The sequence below is a fragment of the Lissotriton helveticus genome, chromosome 9 (assembly GCF_964261635.1).
Source record: "Lissotriton helveticus chromosome 9, aLisHel1.1, whole genome shotgun sequence".
NCBI lineage: Eukaryota > Metazoa > Chordata > Amphibia > Caudata > Salamandridae > Lissotriton > Lissotriton helveticus.
The window spans coordinates 923,536,259-923,552,472 of NC_136070.1; the positions used below are offsets into that span (position 1 = coordinate 923,536,259).

At 42.9% G+C, this 16,214-nt stretch overlaps 1 protein-coding gene across 4 annotated transcripts in view; it reads right to left on the bottom strand.

Moving 5' to 3' along the window:
• LOC144782007 (transmembrane protein 87A-like) overlaps positions 1–16,214 on the bottom strand; it is a 416,501-nt gene that overhangs the window by 157,547 nt on the left and 242,740 nt on the right. For all 4 annotated transcript variants that reach the window (XM_078661114.1, XM_078661113.1, XM_078661112.1 and 1 more), the window contains 2 exons: positions 2,210–2,274; positions 984–1,167 (listed from right to left, as the gene is read on the bottom strand). In XM_078661114.1, coding sequence (XP_078517240.1) covers positions 984–1,167; positions 2,210–2,274 — 249 coding nt within the window. The remainder of the gene's footprint in view (positions 1–983; positions 1,168–2,209; positions 2,275–16,214) is intronic.

Below are 16,214 nucleotides of genomic sequence, written 5' to 3' on the forward strand. Positions count from 1 at the left end.
AGGTTTGAGTGCTTACCTTTGCTCCATAAAGAAGGACAAGTGTCCAAAGTGAGTACCTTTTGGAGAACAATAGTATTGTTGGTCTGAGACAACAGTGGTAAACAACCACCCTTTCCTCCCGCTGAAAGTTTTCTTGCAGTAAGACCCCTTAAAAATATCTGCATAGTTTACTAAGCAAACTCAAAGGAAATCTAACCTAATGCATTTGGCTTTTGCGTTAAGGAAAATTACACTGCGAAGAACCAGGAAACAGAAGTGGTCTTATTGCTGCACTGGTAAAAGATATTACTAGCTGGATTATCTCACGTTGGTAAACACAACTATCAAGCTTACTGGAAGAAAAGTAAATGGCGGTACAGAAAAAGTTACAATGATGAATGCCCCAGCTTTTCAAAGCGGTGCTGGGGCTTTTTTATCACATTGTCTTTTATTTTGCATCTTTGTGCAAAAGTTCCACTTGTTGCTCCGGCAAAGAGATTGCCACAGAAATTACATCACCCCCTTGGTCAATCAACAGTGAACCAAAGTATGTCAATCATGCATTGCTGCACTCTCCTTGGGTTTTCAGGTACAATAAACATGTTGATTAACTGCTTACAGGTACAGAATATCTTAAGTAGGTTTAATGTAACGTAGTGTAAATAGTGATCTTAGTACAATCTACCTCATCCTAGCCCTCTCACTGTTACCAGGTGGAATCCACACTCACAAATCAAATATTCGCAAGAGGCAATGCAGTGACATTTAAGAACAGATACACAAGACATTACATGAAGGGGAAGGGCATAACAGCAAAGCAGCTAATTGCAGAGGCTATTTCTCAGAAAGTGAGGAATGCATAGTCACAAGCATTCCTATCACAAACTAGTGATGTGCATTTAAAATATGAACATATAGATGCTGTGTTTTTTCATGTGGCGTCCTACTATTCCTGAAAGCATCAGATCCATCTGTCATGGGCTTCCCTCCCGGAAGGTTCTTACCTGATTCTCCATGGGTTTGGATGTTCTGGAACTCTGCATAGAAGACAACTTTTTCAAGCAATCCCAGCAGGACGACGCCTCCAATCCAATACTGGATACGCAAGATGTCTCGCCAGTAGCAAAGCAGCAGCATTAACCACAGCACACCATAAAAGACGTACACAATGACCATCACCATATAAAACTGCAGGAGAAAAGAACAGCTATCAGGAGTACATTTTAGACCAAGTGTAATTATTGTTAATGTTCTGAGGGCTACCCTTCGATTTTGCCCTCATCTCTCTTCAGCAACTAGAACACCCTTCCTTGTAAGTGACAGATCTACCATGTACTCCCCTCCAACCCCACCAAACACCTCTCATATTAGTTTTCCACTTCTGCTCTACATGGCAACTGTTGCTGTTCTAAGCTTTTCTGTCTGCCCCTTTCTTCTCAGTAGTTATTACATTTTATGCCCTCCTTCTTAGCAGTTTTTGGCCTTCTTGCCTCATTTTCTCTTGGGTTTCAAACTCTTCTTGCCACTTTTGTCTCCATTGATCTTATTCTTCTGCCTCCTCTCCTCAAGAACCAATTGTGCGGACGTGTTGCTGTTCGGTAAACGGTCTTTTACTTCTGCGTGTCTGTCTAAACGTATTAACAGAAATTGTTACTATCCTATAATCAGCAGTTCTAGCTATTGCTGCCTTTCCTGACTGCCCACTCCTTTGCAGTAGCTTGTGGCATCTATGACTCTGAGCATGTCACTCTTTCTGCCTGCTGTTCTCACATCCAGCTCTTCAGGAGCCCCCGCCCAGTCAGATATCTAGCTGTTTGTTGTCCCTCACCTTTTTGCATCTTTTTTCGTAACTTGACTAGTTACTCTGCCCATTTTCATCTCACGAGTTTCCATCCCTTTTTTCACTATGCATTCCTACCTCTCTCTAATCCATCAAAGCTCCAGGTTCTCTGTGGTTCAACATTTCTTGCTCGATGGCTTCCTCTAATATTAGCAACATTCACTTCTCGACTTTATTCCCATCTTCAACAGTGCCTACTGGAGACCACGACCACGACCCACACACACACACACCCACACACCCCCACACACACACCCACACACCCACACACACACACACACACGCGCTACAAACACTATGGGAGCCATGATCAAGAATGCAAATACACTACAAAACTAAAGGTGACACCAAACGAAGAGAGCAAAAAGAAAAGTAGAGTGAAAAACTTACCACCATGAGGGGCCATTCAGAGGCAGAGGTGTACTGGTGCACAGGGTGCCACATCGACACATCAACTGTGAGGAGGGAAAGCAAATAGACTTTAGATGAAAAACAAATCAACACACTGAGCACCTTAACTTTGAACTCAATTGTACAGCTGGCATTATCATCACTGTTATACAAAACATCAATGACCTCATTAAAAACATAAAGCATTCACTCAAAAACGAAATGGAAAATGCATACACCTTTAGGCCCCCGTATTCGGAAAAAGACAGTGCTCTATAGGAATTTCTAAAATACTCTTAATTTTAATAGTTTTCTTTACCATAACAAATTATTTACCTAATTCGCATAACATGCGTGTAACTACATTTCCCTCCCCAAAAACGATAAAAATAGTTCAAATTATTAATGTTATGCATATTACCTAGGTTCTGTAAAATTGTACTTTTAAATATTATGTTTTCTTATTTGGGTTTTGTATTAGATAACTATTGAATATCTGCTTGACACCAGTATAAAGAATAGTGATCTATATTGAGTCTACATTTTTATTGTCTATTAAACTATTTTGATCAGGTTGAACATCTACCTAGAAACATTAGAAAACTCTTTTACATCTAGCACATTTGAACCCTAACTAGATTTTGCAAGTAGCATCAAATAATTTTGCATTGTACAGGATGAGATGCAATAAGTAAACAGTTTTACTGCATGCATGTGCTGCTTCAGAAAAGTTTGTTTGTGCATATCCTACTTCAATGCAATGCAATTGAAAAGCACTCCCAGGACATAGCTTTACACCCATTGTCTCCACTTTCATCTGAATAACACTCATTCTGCTACTGTACATGGGTCAAACACGTACAGGGTATCAGTTTATACATAGTGTGCATATAGTATAGAACTACAACACTAATTCCAATGTCCATATACTAAAATACTAAAACTATGTTCTACTGTTATCCATGACTGGAATGTGTAGGTTCGGCAAAAGTGCCAAGAAGACACAAATTCCATTGTCTGCGTTCAGCTAACTGCAGTTTTATATTCCATGGTATACCCCAAAAATATAGCAGTTATTACAACGAGGTACAATTATATCACATCAACTACATTGCAGGAGTACATCGGGATTCATTTTTCATACTTTTACACCCGGAGTTACTACAGAACAATAGGCTCTACAATGCGAGTAATTAGATGTATATATTTAATTATCAGCTTTACAATGACTTTGCAATATATATTTATAAAGTTGAATGTGCGTGTATATTTCGTGCAAAGTTTTCCAAAATCTGCCTTGTGTCCAACAAATCGATGCAGAGGACACGCTCAAGATAACGAAGAGCATCCACTCAGGGGCCCCGATGGAACCATGCCTGCACCACATATTCCGCAGAGCAGCCGCCATCGCACCCCAGCTTCGCTGCTCCATCGAAACCGCCGCCTTCCCAGACGACTGGAAACACACCCAGATCAATCCCCTGCTTAAGAAGCCATACTCAGACCCGTCGGATCTCAAGAACTTCATACCAATCTCCCTCCTCCGCTTCTCTGCCAAGGTCACAGAGAAGGCCATCAACACTCAACTCTTCGAGTTCATTAAAACAAACCACCGCCTGGACTCCCCTCAATCCGGCTTTTGAAGCAACCACAGCACAGAGACATCCGCTCCCTCCTCGACTGGGGTGAGAACACATCCCTCATCCAACTAGACATATCGGCCCCCTTCAACACCGTCTCCCACCGCACCCTAATCACCAGATTGCGCGATGCTGGGATCCGTGACAAGGCTCTGGACAGGATCCACTTATTCCTCACCGGCCGGACCCAGCAAGTCAGACTACCACCGCTCCTCTCAGGACTCACCTAGATCAGCTGTGGAGTCCCCGAAGGTTCTTTCCTTTGCCCCACCCTCTTCAACGTCTACATGCCCCCCCCTCGCAGCCATCGTCAGAAGCCACGGACTCGACATAGTCTCCTACGCAGACGACACCCAGCTGATCCTCTTCCTCACCAATGAATCCTCGACCGCCAGAACCAACAGAACGGAATGAAGACTGTTGCTACATGGATAAAAGGCAGCTGCCCCAAGCTCAACTCGGACAAGGCTGAAGTTCTCATCCTGGGACCCGCCACGTCAGCCTGGGACGACTCCTGGTAGCCAGCCGTGCTGGGCGCTTCCCCCACCTCGGCAGACCACGCACGTAACCGTGGCATCATACTGAACTCTTTGCTCTCAATGAACTGCCAAATCAACACAGTTTCCTCAGCCTGCTTCTACACTCTCTGCCTGCTTCGAAAAACATTGAGATGGATCCCCTCAGAATCCAGAAAGACAGTCACCCACGCACTCCTCACCGGTAGACTCGACTACGGCAACACACTCAACGCTGGAAACACCCAGAAACAGCTCAAGAAACTACAGAATGTTTAAAATGTCGCCGCCAGACTGATCTACGACATCCCCCTCTGCAAGCATCAAGCAAAACCTCTGACAACTCAACTGGCTTCCAGTCAACTGGAGAGTTACCTTCAAGCTCCTCACTCACGCCTGCAAAGCCCTACATGATGAAGGACCAGTGTACCAGAACCACTGCCTAACCTTCCACGTACCCACCAGACAACTCTGATCCTCCCAACTAGTCCTCGCCTCCATCCCCAGGATCCAAAAGACCAGAACCGGAGGTAGAATGTCCTCCTACCTCGTCGTCAAGACTTGGAACACCCTACCCCTGCACCTCAGGCAATCAGCGTCGCTGACTAAATTCAGGAAGAACCTGAAGATCTAGCTCCTCAAAAGATTCTCCACGGAGTCTAGCAGCCCCCCACACAGAGTGCCTTGAGACCCTTAATGGTGAGTAGTTGCACTTTACAAGCCTCGGACTGACTGATTGATTGACCGTTGGACAATCAGAATCCAAATCTTATAGTGCTGTTGGGGAGGTTGACAGCAACACATTTTCACCAGCTAGATAAATCCTCAAAAAACTGTTTATTTCATCAGACGAAGAACGAAACATTACTGGTTTTGTGGTGGATGCATGCAAATTTGCATTACGTAACTAACATTTGTGAAACCTTTTGGCTGTTAACCCCCAGCTAAAGGAAATATGTATAGACATATACAAGTTAAAGGTGAAAAATAAGTGTAAATTGAAAATAGAGTTAGGGTTAATTAAAAATATAAATGGGTATGGATAAGGAAGTACGGTAAAATTAATTTAACCTTTTTCGTGTGTGTGTGTGTGTGTATATGAGATATACATGCACGAAAAGGAAGCAGGAACTTTTGGTAGTTCCCAAGTTTAGGTGGAAAGCAGCAGCTTTTTTATATAATGCGCCCTACAATACCATCCACACTCTGAATCTGCTCACGTTAAATGCTGTAAAAATAGTGAAAGGCTTTATCACTTTCTAGCTCGCAGTGGAAGGCATCATGCTAATCCTATGCTTAAAAACTCTGAGAACCAGGCATTTAAGGTGAGCAGATTCAGAGCGTATGTGGTGTTCTAGAGTGCTCCATATAAAGAAGCTGCTCTCCACCTAATTGTGGGAGCTACCTAGCGTTCCGTGCTTCCTTTTCTGCATAATTCATGTGGTATTGTCTTGAAATATATATATATATATATATATATATATATATATATATATATATATATTTCAAGACAATACCACATGAATTATGCAGAAAAGGAAGCAAGGAACGCTAGGTATATATATATATATATATATATATATATATATATATATATATATATATATATACACACATACATACATATATATATATATACTGCAAGGCTCGCCTTCAACAAGACGAAAAGACGAGGAAGACCCAAATTTGGTGCAAGTTTTAAAATATTTATTTCTGTGCTTGCCATATCGTCACGACGCGTTTCGGCAGGTGCCTTCTAAAAAACGGCGTGTTACTCGAGCATCCGCTGCCCCTCCTTAGCGAGAGTTGCGTCGCCTGCAAAGACTCCTCGAGCTGAGTCTCATTTTACAACTCCAAAATGAAGATGCTGTGTGCGATATTTTAATTCTTTATTTTTAGCCGCTGCCAAATGCGTTTCGACTGCCAAGCAGTCTTGCTCACTGGACAATAGGAGTTTAGAAAAAGCGGCTATTTTAAAACATACAATGACGTTAGTTAAAACTACATGTCGATAGACATAAAGAACAGACTTGTAGTTCAAATACCTTTTCTCCGAGTAACATCGTAAATCACACTTCTTATTTACAATTACAGTGCATTGAGGTCCGAATACCGTGTATTAAAATCAATATCGTATTTACATAGCAAGGTATTATTTTAAACACGTATTAATCACTTTGCTGCGAGCGCTTTCTGTATAAAGCTCAAGTGAGCTTGTTCAACTTTAACACTGTCAAAAAACTCTATTGGCAATGTGGCCTATGCAGGATGATTATTATAAAGCTCAAGTGAGCATACACAGCCAAAATATTGCCATGCTTATTTTGTCAATCATATATCTGCAATCCATATTAGCAGCGAAATCATGCTCTTGTGAGCAAGCTTGACAATACTCTATTCTATGCATTCGGACAGAAATAAAACTTATGAGGCTCATGGAATAAAAAACAGCAATTATCAATTCCAATTCCATAAACTGCTTTGCAACATTATCACATACAGTGTTGGTATTAAGCTCATGTGAGCTACACGCATTCAGACCTCCATATAGCTTCCAAAAATTATCATGTGCGTAATACTTTATATTTTTTCTTCTTCTTGTGCAAGGTTTCAAGCAATTAAATATTTACAAATGTGTGTGTAGATCTTCTTCAACATTCAAACCCCTTGGTTGCATAGAGTCCAATCTGATAATGTAGCGTGATTCGAGCTTCCTCAGCTGTTTCAAACGGTTTCCACCTCTTATGTTTGCGAACACTGAATCTATCACATAATAGGTAAGACCTTTGGTATCCCTGTTATGTGTTCGCTCAAAATGCCTCGCTACCGGATATGATCTATCCGCATTCTTGATTGCTCTAAGGTGCTGAAGGATGCGTTTGTGCACCTCATGGATAGTGCTGCCTACGTACCACAGGCCACAAGGGCACTGTAGCACGTAGACAGCATAATAGGTTTTACAGGTAAACTTGCCTTTGATTTTTTCCATCTTATTTGATGGGCCTACCTTGTATTTGTCACAGTTTATACCATGGGTGCACGCTTTGCACTTTAAGCATTTGATAAACCCACCCTTCTTATTCACCCAGGTTATTTTTCGTCTGGGTTTTTTCAGCACATTGCTCACAAGGGATTCTCTGAAAGATCTAGCTTTTCTAAAAGTGATTTGTGGTCTCCTAGTGACTTTCTTTCCCAGTACAGGGTCATTCTTGATAATATACCAGTGTTTGTTGAGTATTCTTCTCACCTCAACCTGCTGTTTACTATATGTCGTTATAAATCTGCACTGGTTATCTTCCTTTTTCTCAGTTTTTTGCACTTTTACAGCAAATAGGATTTCTTCCCTCTGTTTTTTTGCTGCTTTATTGATACCTTGGTCAATCCAATTATCAGGGTATCCTCTATCTCTGAATCTTCTCTTCAACACACCCAGTTCTCTTTTTGTCTCTTCTGGTACACTACAATTGCGTCCGACTCTCAAACTTTCCCCATATGGAATATTGCACTTCAAACCTGTGGGGTGAAAACTATGTGTATGTAATAGAGTATTACTACTCGTAGGTTTTCCATACAATTTGGTTTGCAATTTCCCATTCTCAACGAATACCGTCAAATCCAAGAAACAAACACTTTCACTGCTGATTGTGCTCGTAAAGGACAAATTCAAATTGTTCTTCAATAATCTGTTTATGAAGGTTTTTGCCTCACACTCTGTACCTTTCCACACTATAAACAAGTCGTCAATAAAGCGACTCCAGTGAACTATGTGGTTGTCCCATTCCCTGTGGTACTGCGTCCGGATCACCTGCTCCTCCCATCCGTCCATATGCAAATTAGCATCGCTGGGGGCGAAGCAGGTGCCCATAGCAGTACCACAGGTTTGATGGAAAAGTTGGCCATCAAAAAAGAAGAAGTTGCTTGTCAGACATTTCTCTACCATGCGGAAAATCATCTGTGTGTGTGACCAAAGATTGATGGCTCTTGTACCTAAAAAATGTTTCACTGCCCGTAGCCCATCTGTGTGTCTTATACTAGTGTACAAGGTAGCCACATCTATTGTTACCAATAGGTAGTCATTTTCCCAAGGGATATCATAAATCCTTTTAAGAAAATCTCCGGTATCTAGTATAAAAGAAGGAAGTGTTTTGGTCAGAGGGTTAAGGAAGGAATCTACATACTTAGAGGTGTGCTCCAGAGCACTACCTATAGCGGAAATTATTGGGCGACCTGGAGGATTATTGATGTCTTTGTGGACTTTTGGGATTAGATAAGACACTGCAGTGACCGGTTGGTCAATTTTCAAGAACATATACTCATCTTAACTTAAGAGGGTTAAATCATACCTTGCTTTCAGCTTACTATTAAATTGATCATTACTTTCAAGCATTACTTTCTCATCTACTCTTATATAACATTTTCTGTTGTTGAGCTGTTTATGCGCTTCTATTAGGTATTTATCTTTATCCCACAGGACCACATTGCCCCCTTTGTCCGCACTGCGTACTATACAGTTATCGCACTCAGACAATTTCTTAATTAAAGCATGATAAGTTTTCTGTTTGCTGTTCATTGATTTATTGGAGTGTGAATCTCTACCCAATTTTTTCAATTCATTCAATACCAAATCATTGTACACATCTATAGTATCTCTTGCTGTTGTTGGTGTGAACCTGGAACTAGGTCTGAAACCCGTTGGTGCATCATGGTGGATATCAATGTTCTCCTCCTGAGCAACTTCCTCAGCAATAGCACTCGCACCTTCTTCACGGGTTTCCATGTCCATGGTTCTCAATTCCAGCATTAAGTCCATGTCGTCCACCACTAGATTCCCCTCTTGTAATGGCTCAACCCTCTGGTCGACCTCTGCCTCTTCCTCCTTGTGAGCCTAGATTTTTGCTCTGTATTGGTGGCCTTTGACGCAAATTGTATCTCCTTTCTACGCGTAAAAAAATCAAATTCATCAATTATCGACGGCACTGATTTTTGTCCGCTTGTGTCCTCATCTAGGTCTGTGTCTACCTCAGAACTCTGTAGGCTGCTCTGTTCTGAGCGAGGGTCCGCTCCTGGGTGATTCATCCTCCCCAGTTTCCGTTTTCTAATGGTATCGAATTTTTTGGCAAAGGTATAGATTTGTCCTCTGTCGTAATCCTGTTTGTCTCTCTGGAATTTCTGGGCTTTTTCCGTTCTTTAATCGAGATTTCAAGTTTTTTTAATCTTTCCTTGATATCACTTTTAAATGGCCGCTTTTTCTAAACTCCTATTGTCCAGTGAGCAAGACTGCTTGGCAGTCGAAACGCGTTTGGCAGCGGCTAAACATAAAGAATTAAAATATAGCACACAGCATCGTCATTTTGGATTTATATATATATATATATATATATATATATATATATATTTTTTTTTTTTTCACAATTACAACTTTCATCTTCAAATATTGTGCTGTACATTCTTCCTCAAATTGTGGCACTATACTAATGTTAGCTATGGAGGTAATTCTCACATTTGTTAAACGTGTGATTGAGTAATGCATGCTTCCGACGTCATGTCCTTAGTCACTGGAATGGTGAATCTATACACATCCAATCAGATTCCGAACCCATAACCCCATACTGGTGGGGGTAAGAATTACAGGGCTTATGGATAGTTTATGCAGTCAGGCATTTGGAAAATTGCCACAAAGCATTAACCTGTCACCAGTGTGAAACTGATGCACAGAAATTGTCAGGAGCTAATTACAGGATGACCTGCAAGTTTGGCTGGAGTGTGTGTGGTTCTACTATGTACTGTGTGGGAAAAGTTGGTTGCGGTGCATGAGCATCTAAAATATTTTCTTGTTGCGGTTTACTTATTGTTTGTGGTTAACTTATTGTTGCTGGTATGCATACCACCTGTAGGAAGCTGGCTCTCTTCAGAGTATACCAAAACGAGGTACGCTGTACAGAAAGTCCAGGCAAACCTTATTGGTTTACAGAGGCAAAAATGACAACACTGAATGCTCTCTTTTGTGGTAGTGTGGGCAAGCAGTTTAGGCTTATCAGAGGGTAGTGCTAAGCATTTGTTATACCTAAAGAGGCAATAAATGAGACACACCTTCAAAGAATCAATCAAAGACAATTTAGCAAAATAACTCGCATGTTCCTAAAAATTTTGATACTAAGAACTTCGTTATCAGCTTTTTAAAATATTGAATTTCACAGGTAAGTAAAATGTTAACTTAAATTTGTATTTACGTGTAATGCTTTCCAATGGGAGAAAAAGGGATATAGCTATCTATCTATCTATCTATATATATATATATATATTACCTACTGGCCAGTAGGTATATATAGTTAGGATTTTTTCTCTATGGGATTTTTGAAAATTCTATGTCTAATAACTTTGGCGTTTGTGGACGGAATTGGCTGAAATTTTCAGGAAAATGGAACATTTTGTTTCTGAGCAGCCCCTGAAAATTTGGGGGGGTTTCGTCAAGGGGGGGCCGAGAAAAAAGGGGGGTCCCAAAACGTGTTTTTAACATTGAGTTTTCCATAGGGCGGTTGGCCTCACTTTTAGCCCGAACGGCTGAATGGATTTGCACGAAACTTGGCAAAATTGTAGGGACTGGTAGCCCGATGTGCCTTTGCTAGGTCTCAATATATGTGCTCCAGTGGATTTTGAGAAATTAACGTTCAAAAAAAGATATATATCTGTAACAGCGGACCAGGCAGCGCTCCAGTTCGCGTACTTTTCGCGTTACGGAGCTTTGTGAAGCGAAGCTGATTGGTTCTCCGGCGTCTGTAAATATTCCAAACAGTCCGTAGCGGCCGCCATCTTATCTCTCGGTAGGATCGAGAGACAAGAGGAGGCCAAAGCGAAGGGGCAAATGACCATAAGGGGGCATAGTAGATCCTCCCTGACCCCCTAGGTTTGATGTGGAGGTTTTAAAAGGGCCCCGCGGGGCAAAAAAAAAAATAATAATAATCGAACGGCTGAATGGATTTGCACGAAACTTGGCAAAATTGTAGGGACTGGTCGCCCGATGTGCCTTTGCTAGGTCTCAATATATGTGCTCCAGTGGATTTTGAGAAATTAACGTTCAAAAAAAGATATATATCTGTAACAGCGCTCCGCTTCGCGTACTTTTCGCGTTACATAGCTTTGCGAAGCTGATTGGTTCTCCGGCGTCTGTAAACATTCCAAACAGTCCGTAGCGGCCGCCATCTTGTCTCTCGGTAGGATCAAGAGACAAGAGGAGGCCAAAGCGAAGGGGCAAATGACCATAAGGGGGCATAGTAGATCCTCACTGACCTCTTAGGTTTGATGTACCATTTTGCCAAGTTTGGTGTAATTCCGTTCAGCCATTCAGGCTGTAGACGTATCGAAATGTCCTATGGAAAATTGCATGGGGAAAACACATTTGAAAGTGTTGAAATTTAGAACCAATTAAAATGTTACTTTGGTTTTGTATTTGTGTGTGATGAAAGTTAATTGGTTATGTATATATCTAAAATGAGAGGAAACCACAGCCATTTTGTGATACTACTGTCTGAGGTACATTTGTGAGGAATTTTTGGTGCTCAATTTCTGGTGTTTGATTTACACAGTACTAACACTTCTCCTACTTTCAAAAAGGTGAGTTGTTAATTTGTAAGGGGAACTATGTTGTACACTTTAAGATAATTTGAAAAATGTTTTCTGTTATTCATTTTCAGTCCTTCTGTTATACTAAATACTTGATAAAGTTAGTTTTATATTATGTATTACTAAAAACGATAAATGAAAGTGATTTTTTTTTCCTGCAATTTACAGCAAGAAATTTCAAAATAAAATGGATCACAATGAAGAGACCGTGGCAATTTCTTTTGAATTATCCACTACATTTATTGAAATTGACTGCACCAATAATGAAATATTCTCACAAGGAGGAGATGACTTGAATGATTTTTTTGATCAATCTCTTGACGGCGAATTTATCGAATGTTTGGAGACCATAGAGTTACAAGAATCATCAATGCAGACTTTTCATGAGGAGATTTCTGATGAGATGATTGAAGAGGAAATTCCTGATGAGGACATGTTACTAGTTCTTTCAAATTATGAAAATTCAGAAGAATAAATTTATATTTAGAAATCAAAAATTGTTTGAGACATTATTCATTTTTATTTTTATTTTTAATTTATGAGGTTGTAGCGAAGTGATTGTAGTATAAAAAAAGACTTATAGTATAGAGTGCAAAAATTGGTTCTTTTTGGAGGGGCAAAAAAAAAAATAGTTTTTTTGGTGGGGTGCGCCCGGTTAGCGTAACGGGAAGTGGACTGGGGAGCGTACTACAAGGAAAGAAGAATGATTGACTTTTAACTTATTGTATGTTTATAGACTTGTTTTTCTGCTGAGTGACGTCTCGGCCTATCTCCACGGGATGCAGTCCCTACCATCTCGGCGTTTAAGCCCAGGGGGACCGGTAGTGTGGGAGAGATAACGGGGCATATTATCAAGGGGGTTTATCTCCGCTTTTTTGGCTTTAAAAGCCAAGAAAGCGGAGATAAAATTATCTCCGTATTACGTAGCTGTCGCTAACACCAGTTAGCGACCGCTAGTAGGAGATAGCGACCATCTTGGGCTCCACTTTGCATGTCAGTGATATTTATCACTAATGACATGCAAAGTGGGCATGCCAAGATGTTAGCGACTGGAAACAGTCGCTAACATCGCTATCTCCTATTACCAACTTTTGGAGATATTCGCGCTAAGCGCGAATATCTCCAAAAAGTAACACCTGTCCTGAGCAGTTCTTAGCCATGTCATCCAATGGGAGGTGGATAACATGGCTAAGAGCATTAGCTCGGTAATGCATGAATATCGCCGACTTTTCAGCGATATTAATGCATTGCGGCCGTTTTTTATCGCATTTGCGATAAACCTTGATAATAGCAAGGTTTATCTGCGATAATTTCTGACGATGCTTAGCGGTAAAAAATTTGTTGCTAAGCATCGTTAGCGATAAATATCGCTTAACTTTGGTAATATGCCCCAACGTCTGTTAACGTTCGATTCGAAGGAAATGAGGAAGTGTTGAAAAACATTGTCTGCGCCATCTTGCCTTTTTTCAAATGCCACACTTTTGTCGTGCACTGCAGCCATTTTAGATGCCTTGACCAGACCCACTCTCTGCACGCTGTCGATCCGTAGCATGGCTCCCCACCCTCGCAAGCATCTTCCCCAGGCACTGGTCACCCCCGCTCTCTGTCTTATGCATGGGCAATAAACCTCCCCCCATCTGCGCTGCTCTTCCCTGAGAATCACACCCTGTGCCCGCCCGACACCTCCCTTTCGCCCTATTCACTACCGCACCCTCTGACACTCCTCTTCCTCTGTGTCCGATTGTCCAGGCCGGTCCCAGGCTATCAGCTAGCCCTGCAGATGTAGTTTATGGCCCCAGCTGTAAAGAATCACCCCTCTTCAAAGGAGTTATAGTAGATCAAGGCCCACACCCGATGAGATCCGTCACACCACACGCGTTCCTACTATCTGAAAACCATCCTGTATTGTGATTGGGGAGGGGACCGAGCCTGAAGCAGAAGATTCCAGGGATGACTCTTTGTACATCAAAGTTTTTACAATTATGTGTCACATTAAAAATATATAGCACTCCAACAAAGTAGTAGGAATATAAAACTTTAATAACTTATAAATATATACAACAAAACAAAAACAGTAAAAACATTTAAACAATGAAGAGACCGTGGTAATTTCTTTTGAATTATCCACTACATTTATTGAAATTGACAGCACCAATAATGAAATATTCTCACAAGGAGGAGATGACTTGAATGATTTTTTTGATCAATCTCTTGATGGCGAATTTATCGAATGATTGGAGACCATAGAGTTACAAGAATCATCATTGCAGACTTTTCGTGAGGAGATTCCTGATGAGATGATTGAAGAGGAAATTCCTGATGAGGACATGTTACTAGTTCTTTCAAATTATGAAAATTCAGAAGATGTTGCCTGGGTGCCGCACTGATTTGGGTATCCGGCGTGGGGCGTCCCGGGGGGTGGGTCGTCAGTAGCGGTCTGTTGTGCGAATAGTTCCAAGGCAGCAGAACGCGCTGAAATCTGGATGGCACCAAGGTGATGTCCAGTAAGTTGCCGCCCACCAAATAACGGCGTGGGGCGCCGCGAGGGGGGGGGGGAGGCAGTCCAAAGTTCCGTTAAAAGGGCAAAGGAAAGGATCGGTGGTTTGAACCATCAGTCAAAAAGGGGAGGGGGTGCAACAATTTTTCCTACCGGGTCACACTGTGCTTTCACCGGAACTGAGGTCTGCAGGATTCTAGTCATTCAAACTGAGGCTGGCGCCAGCATGGGAGCGCCGACGTCCCGCGGCTACAGTTTCGTCACTCCACGGGCGATCATGGCAGTCATTTCCCATCGGGGGTGTCTGCGGGGGTCGGGGACTCCCGCGGCTCCTCTAGAATCTTCAAGGTCGTGGAGGACTACGGTGGTGGAGTCAACCAGTGACCGGGCCATTTCTTTATGCTGGGCCCGCTCTTGCCAGGTCGACCGCCATTTTGAGAGTTCGGTAGCTACCGGCGATCGCGGGGTCAAATGAGCGGACGGGCTCCACCCTGCCGGGCGAGACGTTGCAGCATCACCACAGTGGAAGAACCCTTTTCCGGGCGCATGGAGCGCTGAGGGTGCAGCTGGGAAGCCTCCACCTGGGGAGGCGGGAGAGGCCTGTTCGCACCGTCTCTCCCACCCAGTGCACCCCACGGCGTCTCGCTTGACATTTGTTATGGCCGGACCAGGCGATGAGGACGAGGGGGGGGGGGGGGGTCGGAGGCATGTGCAAGACATCCCCCCCCCCCAGTGTTGTCGCAGCCATTATAAAAGAAAGAAGAAATGTCCCGTCCGTCTTTGGGCCGGAACTCCGGTGGATGGCGGCCGGACGCCCTTTTCTCTGGCCCCATGAATGGGTTCCTTGGCTCATCCGGTGGGGCAGGCCTTGGCGTGTGGTGCCTCTCCTGGGCCTTTCGTGCAGTGGCCTCTCCACTCCCAGGCCCTCCATGGATGCTGGCCCAGACTGGGAGAGAGAGGGTCTAACCTGCAATTCTCCAGGGTTACCGCCACCGCGGCCGGATCCCGTCGGCCTCGGCCTCTGGTTGATGGTGGCCGGACTGGGAGAGAGAGGGGAGGGTCGAGGACACAGACATTCCCCCCCTTGCAACTCTCCAGGGTGGTCGTAGCAATCCCCCTGGACGGGTGCCATTGGCCTCGGCCTTTCCTCCGGCTACACCCTACGTGATGATCTTCTGCCGACGGTTGGCAGCAGGACCCGCCTTATATGTGTTGCTTCCGGCTGGGCGTAGCCGGAAACCTGTTGCACTTTGGAAGTTTCCAGAATGGGGCGGATGTCTGCTGACTTGTATCTTTCCCAGTTTGCCGTTATTTGGCCGTGGCAGGCGGTGGGACAGACACGTTTTGGGGCAGTGAGGGGCGATGAAGCCTCGTTGCCTTGTGGCCGTTGCAATGTCACACTTGGTTTCTCTTACTGTTTTCAGGTTTCTTATTACGGGCTTACTTCTAACGTTTCTTGTTTCTAGGACAATAATAGGTTTTATCATTACGTATTGTTATCGTTTCTTTGTTTGTTATTTAATAAAAAGTTCATCAGTGGCCTACTGATTTTCGTTTTCCTATTCCTTTCTTTCCAGGTTGTTTCATGCTAAAGTTTCTGTTAACAGGATACAGTGATCACTTCGTTATTATTGCATATGTCCTTTTCACTAGGGGTGCTCTCTGGTCGGGCCAGATGACCTATCTCTAGTAAATGGTCCGGGTGAAACAGGTGCATCAATCAGTGGGGAGTA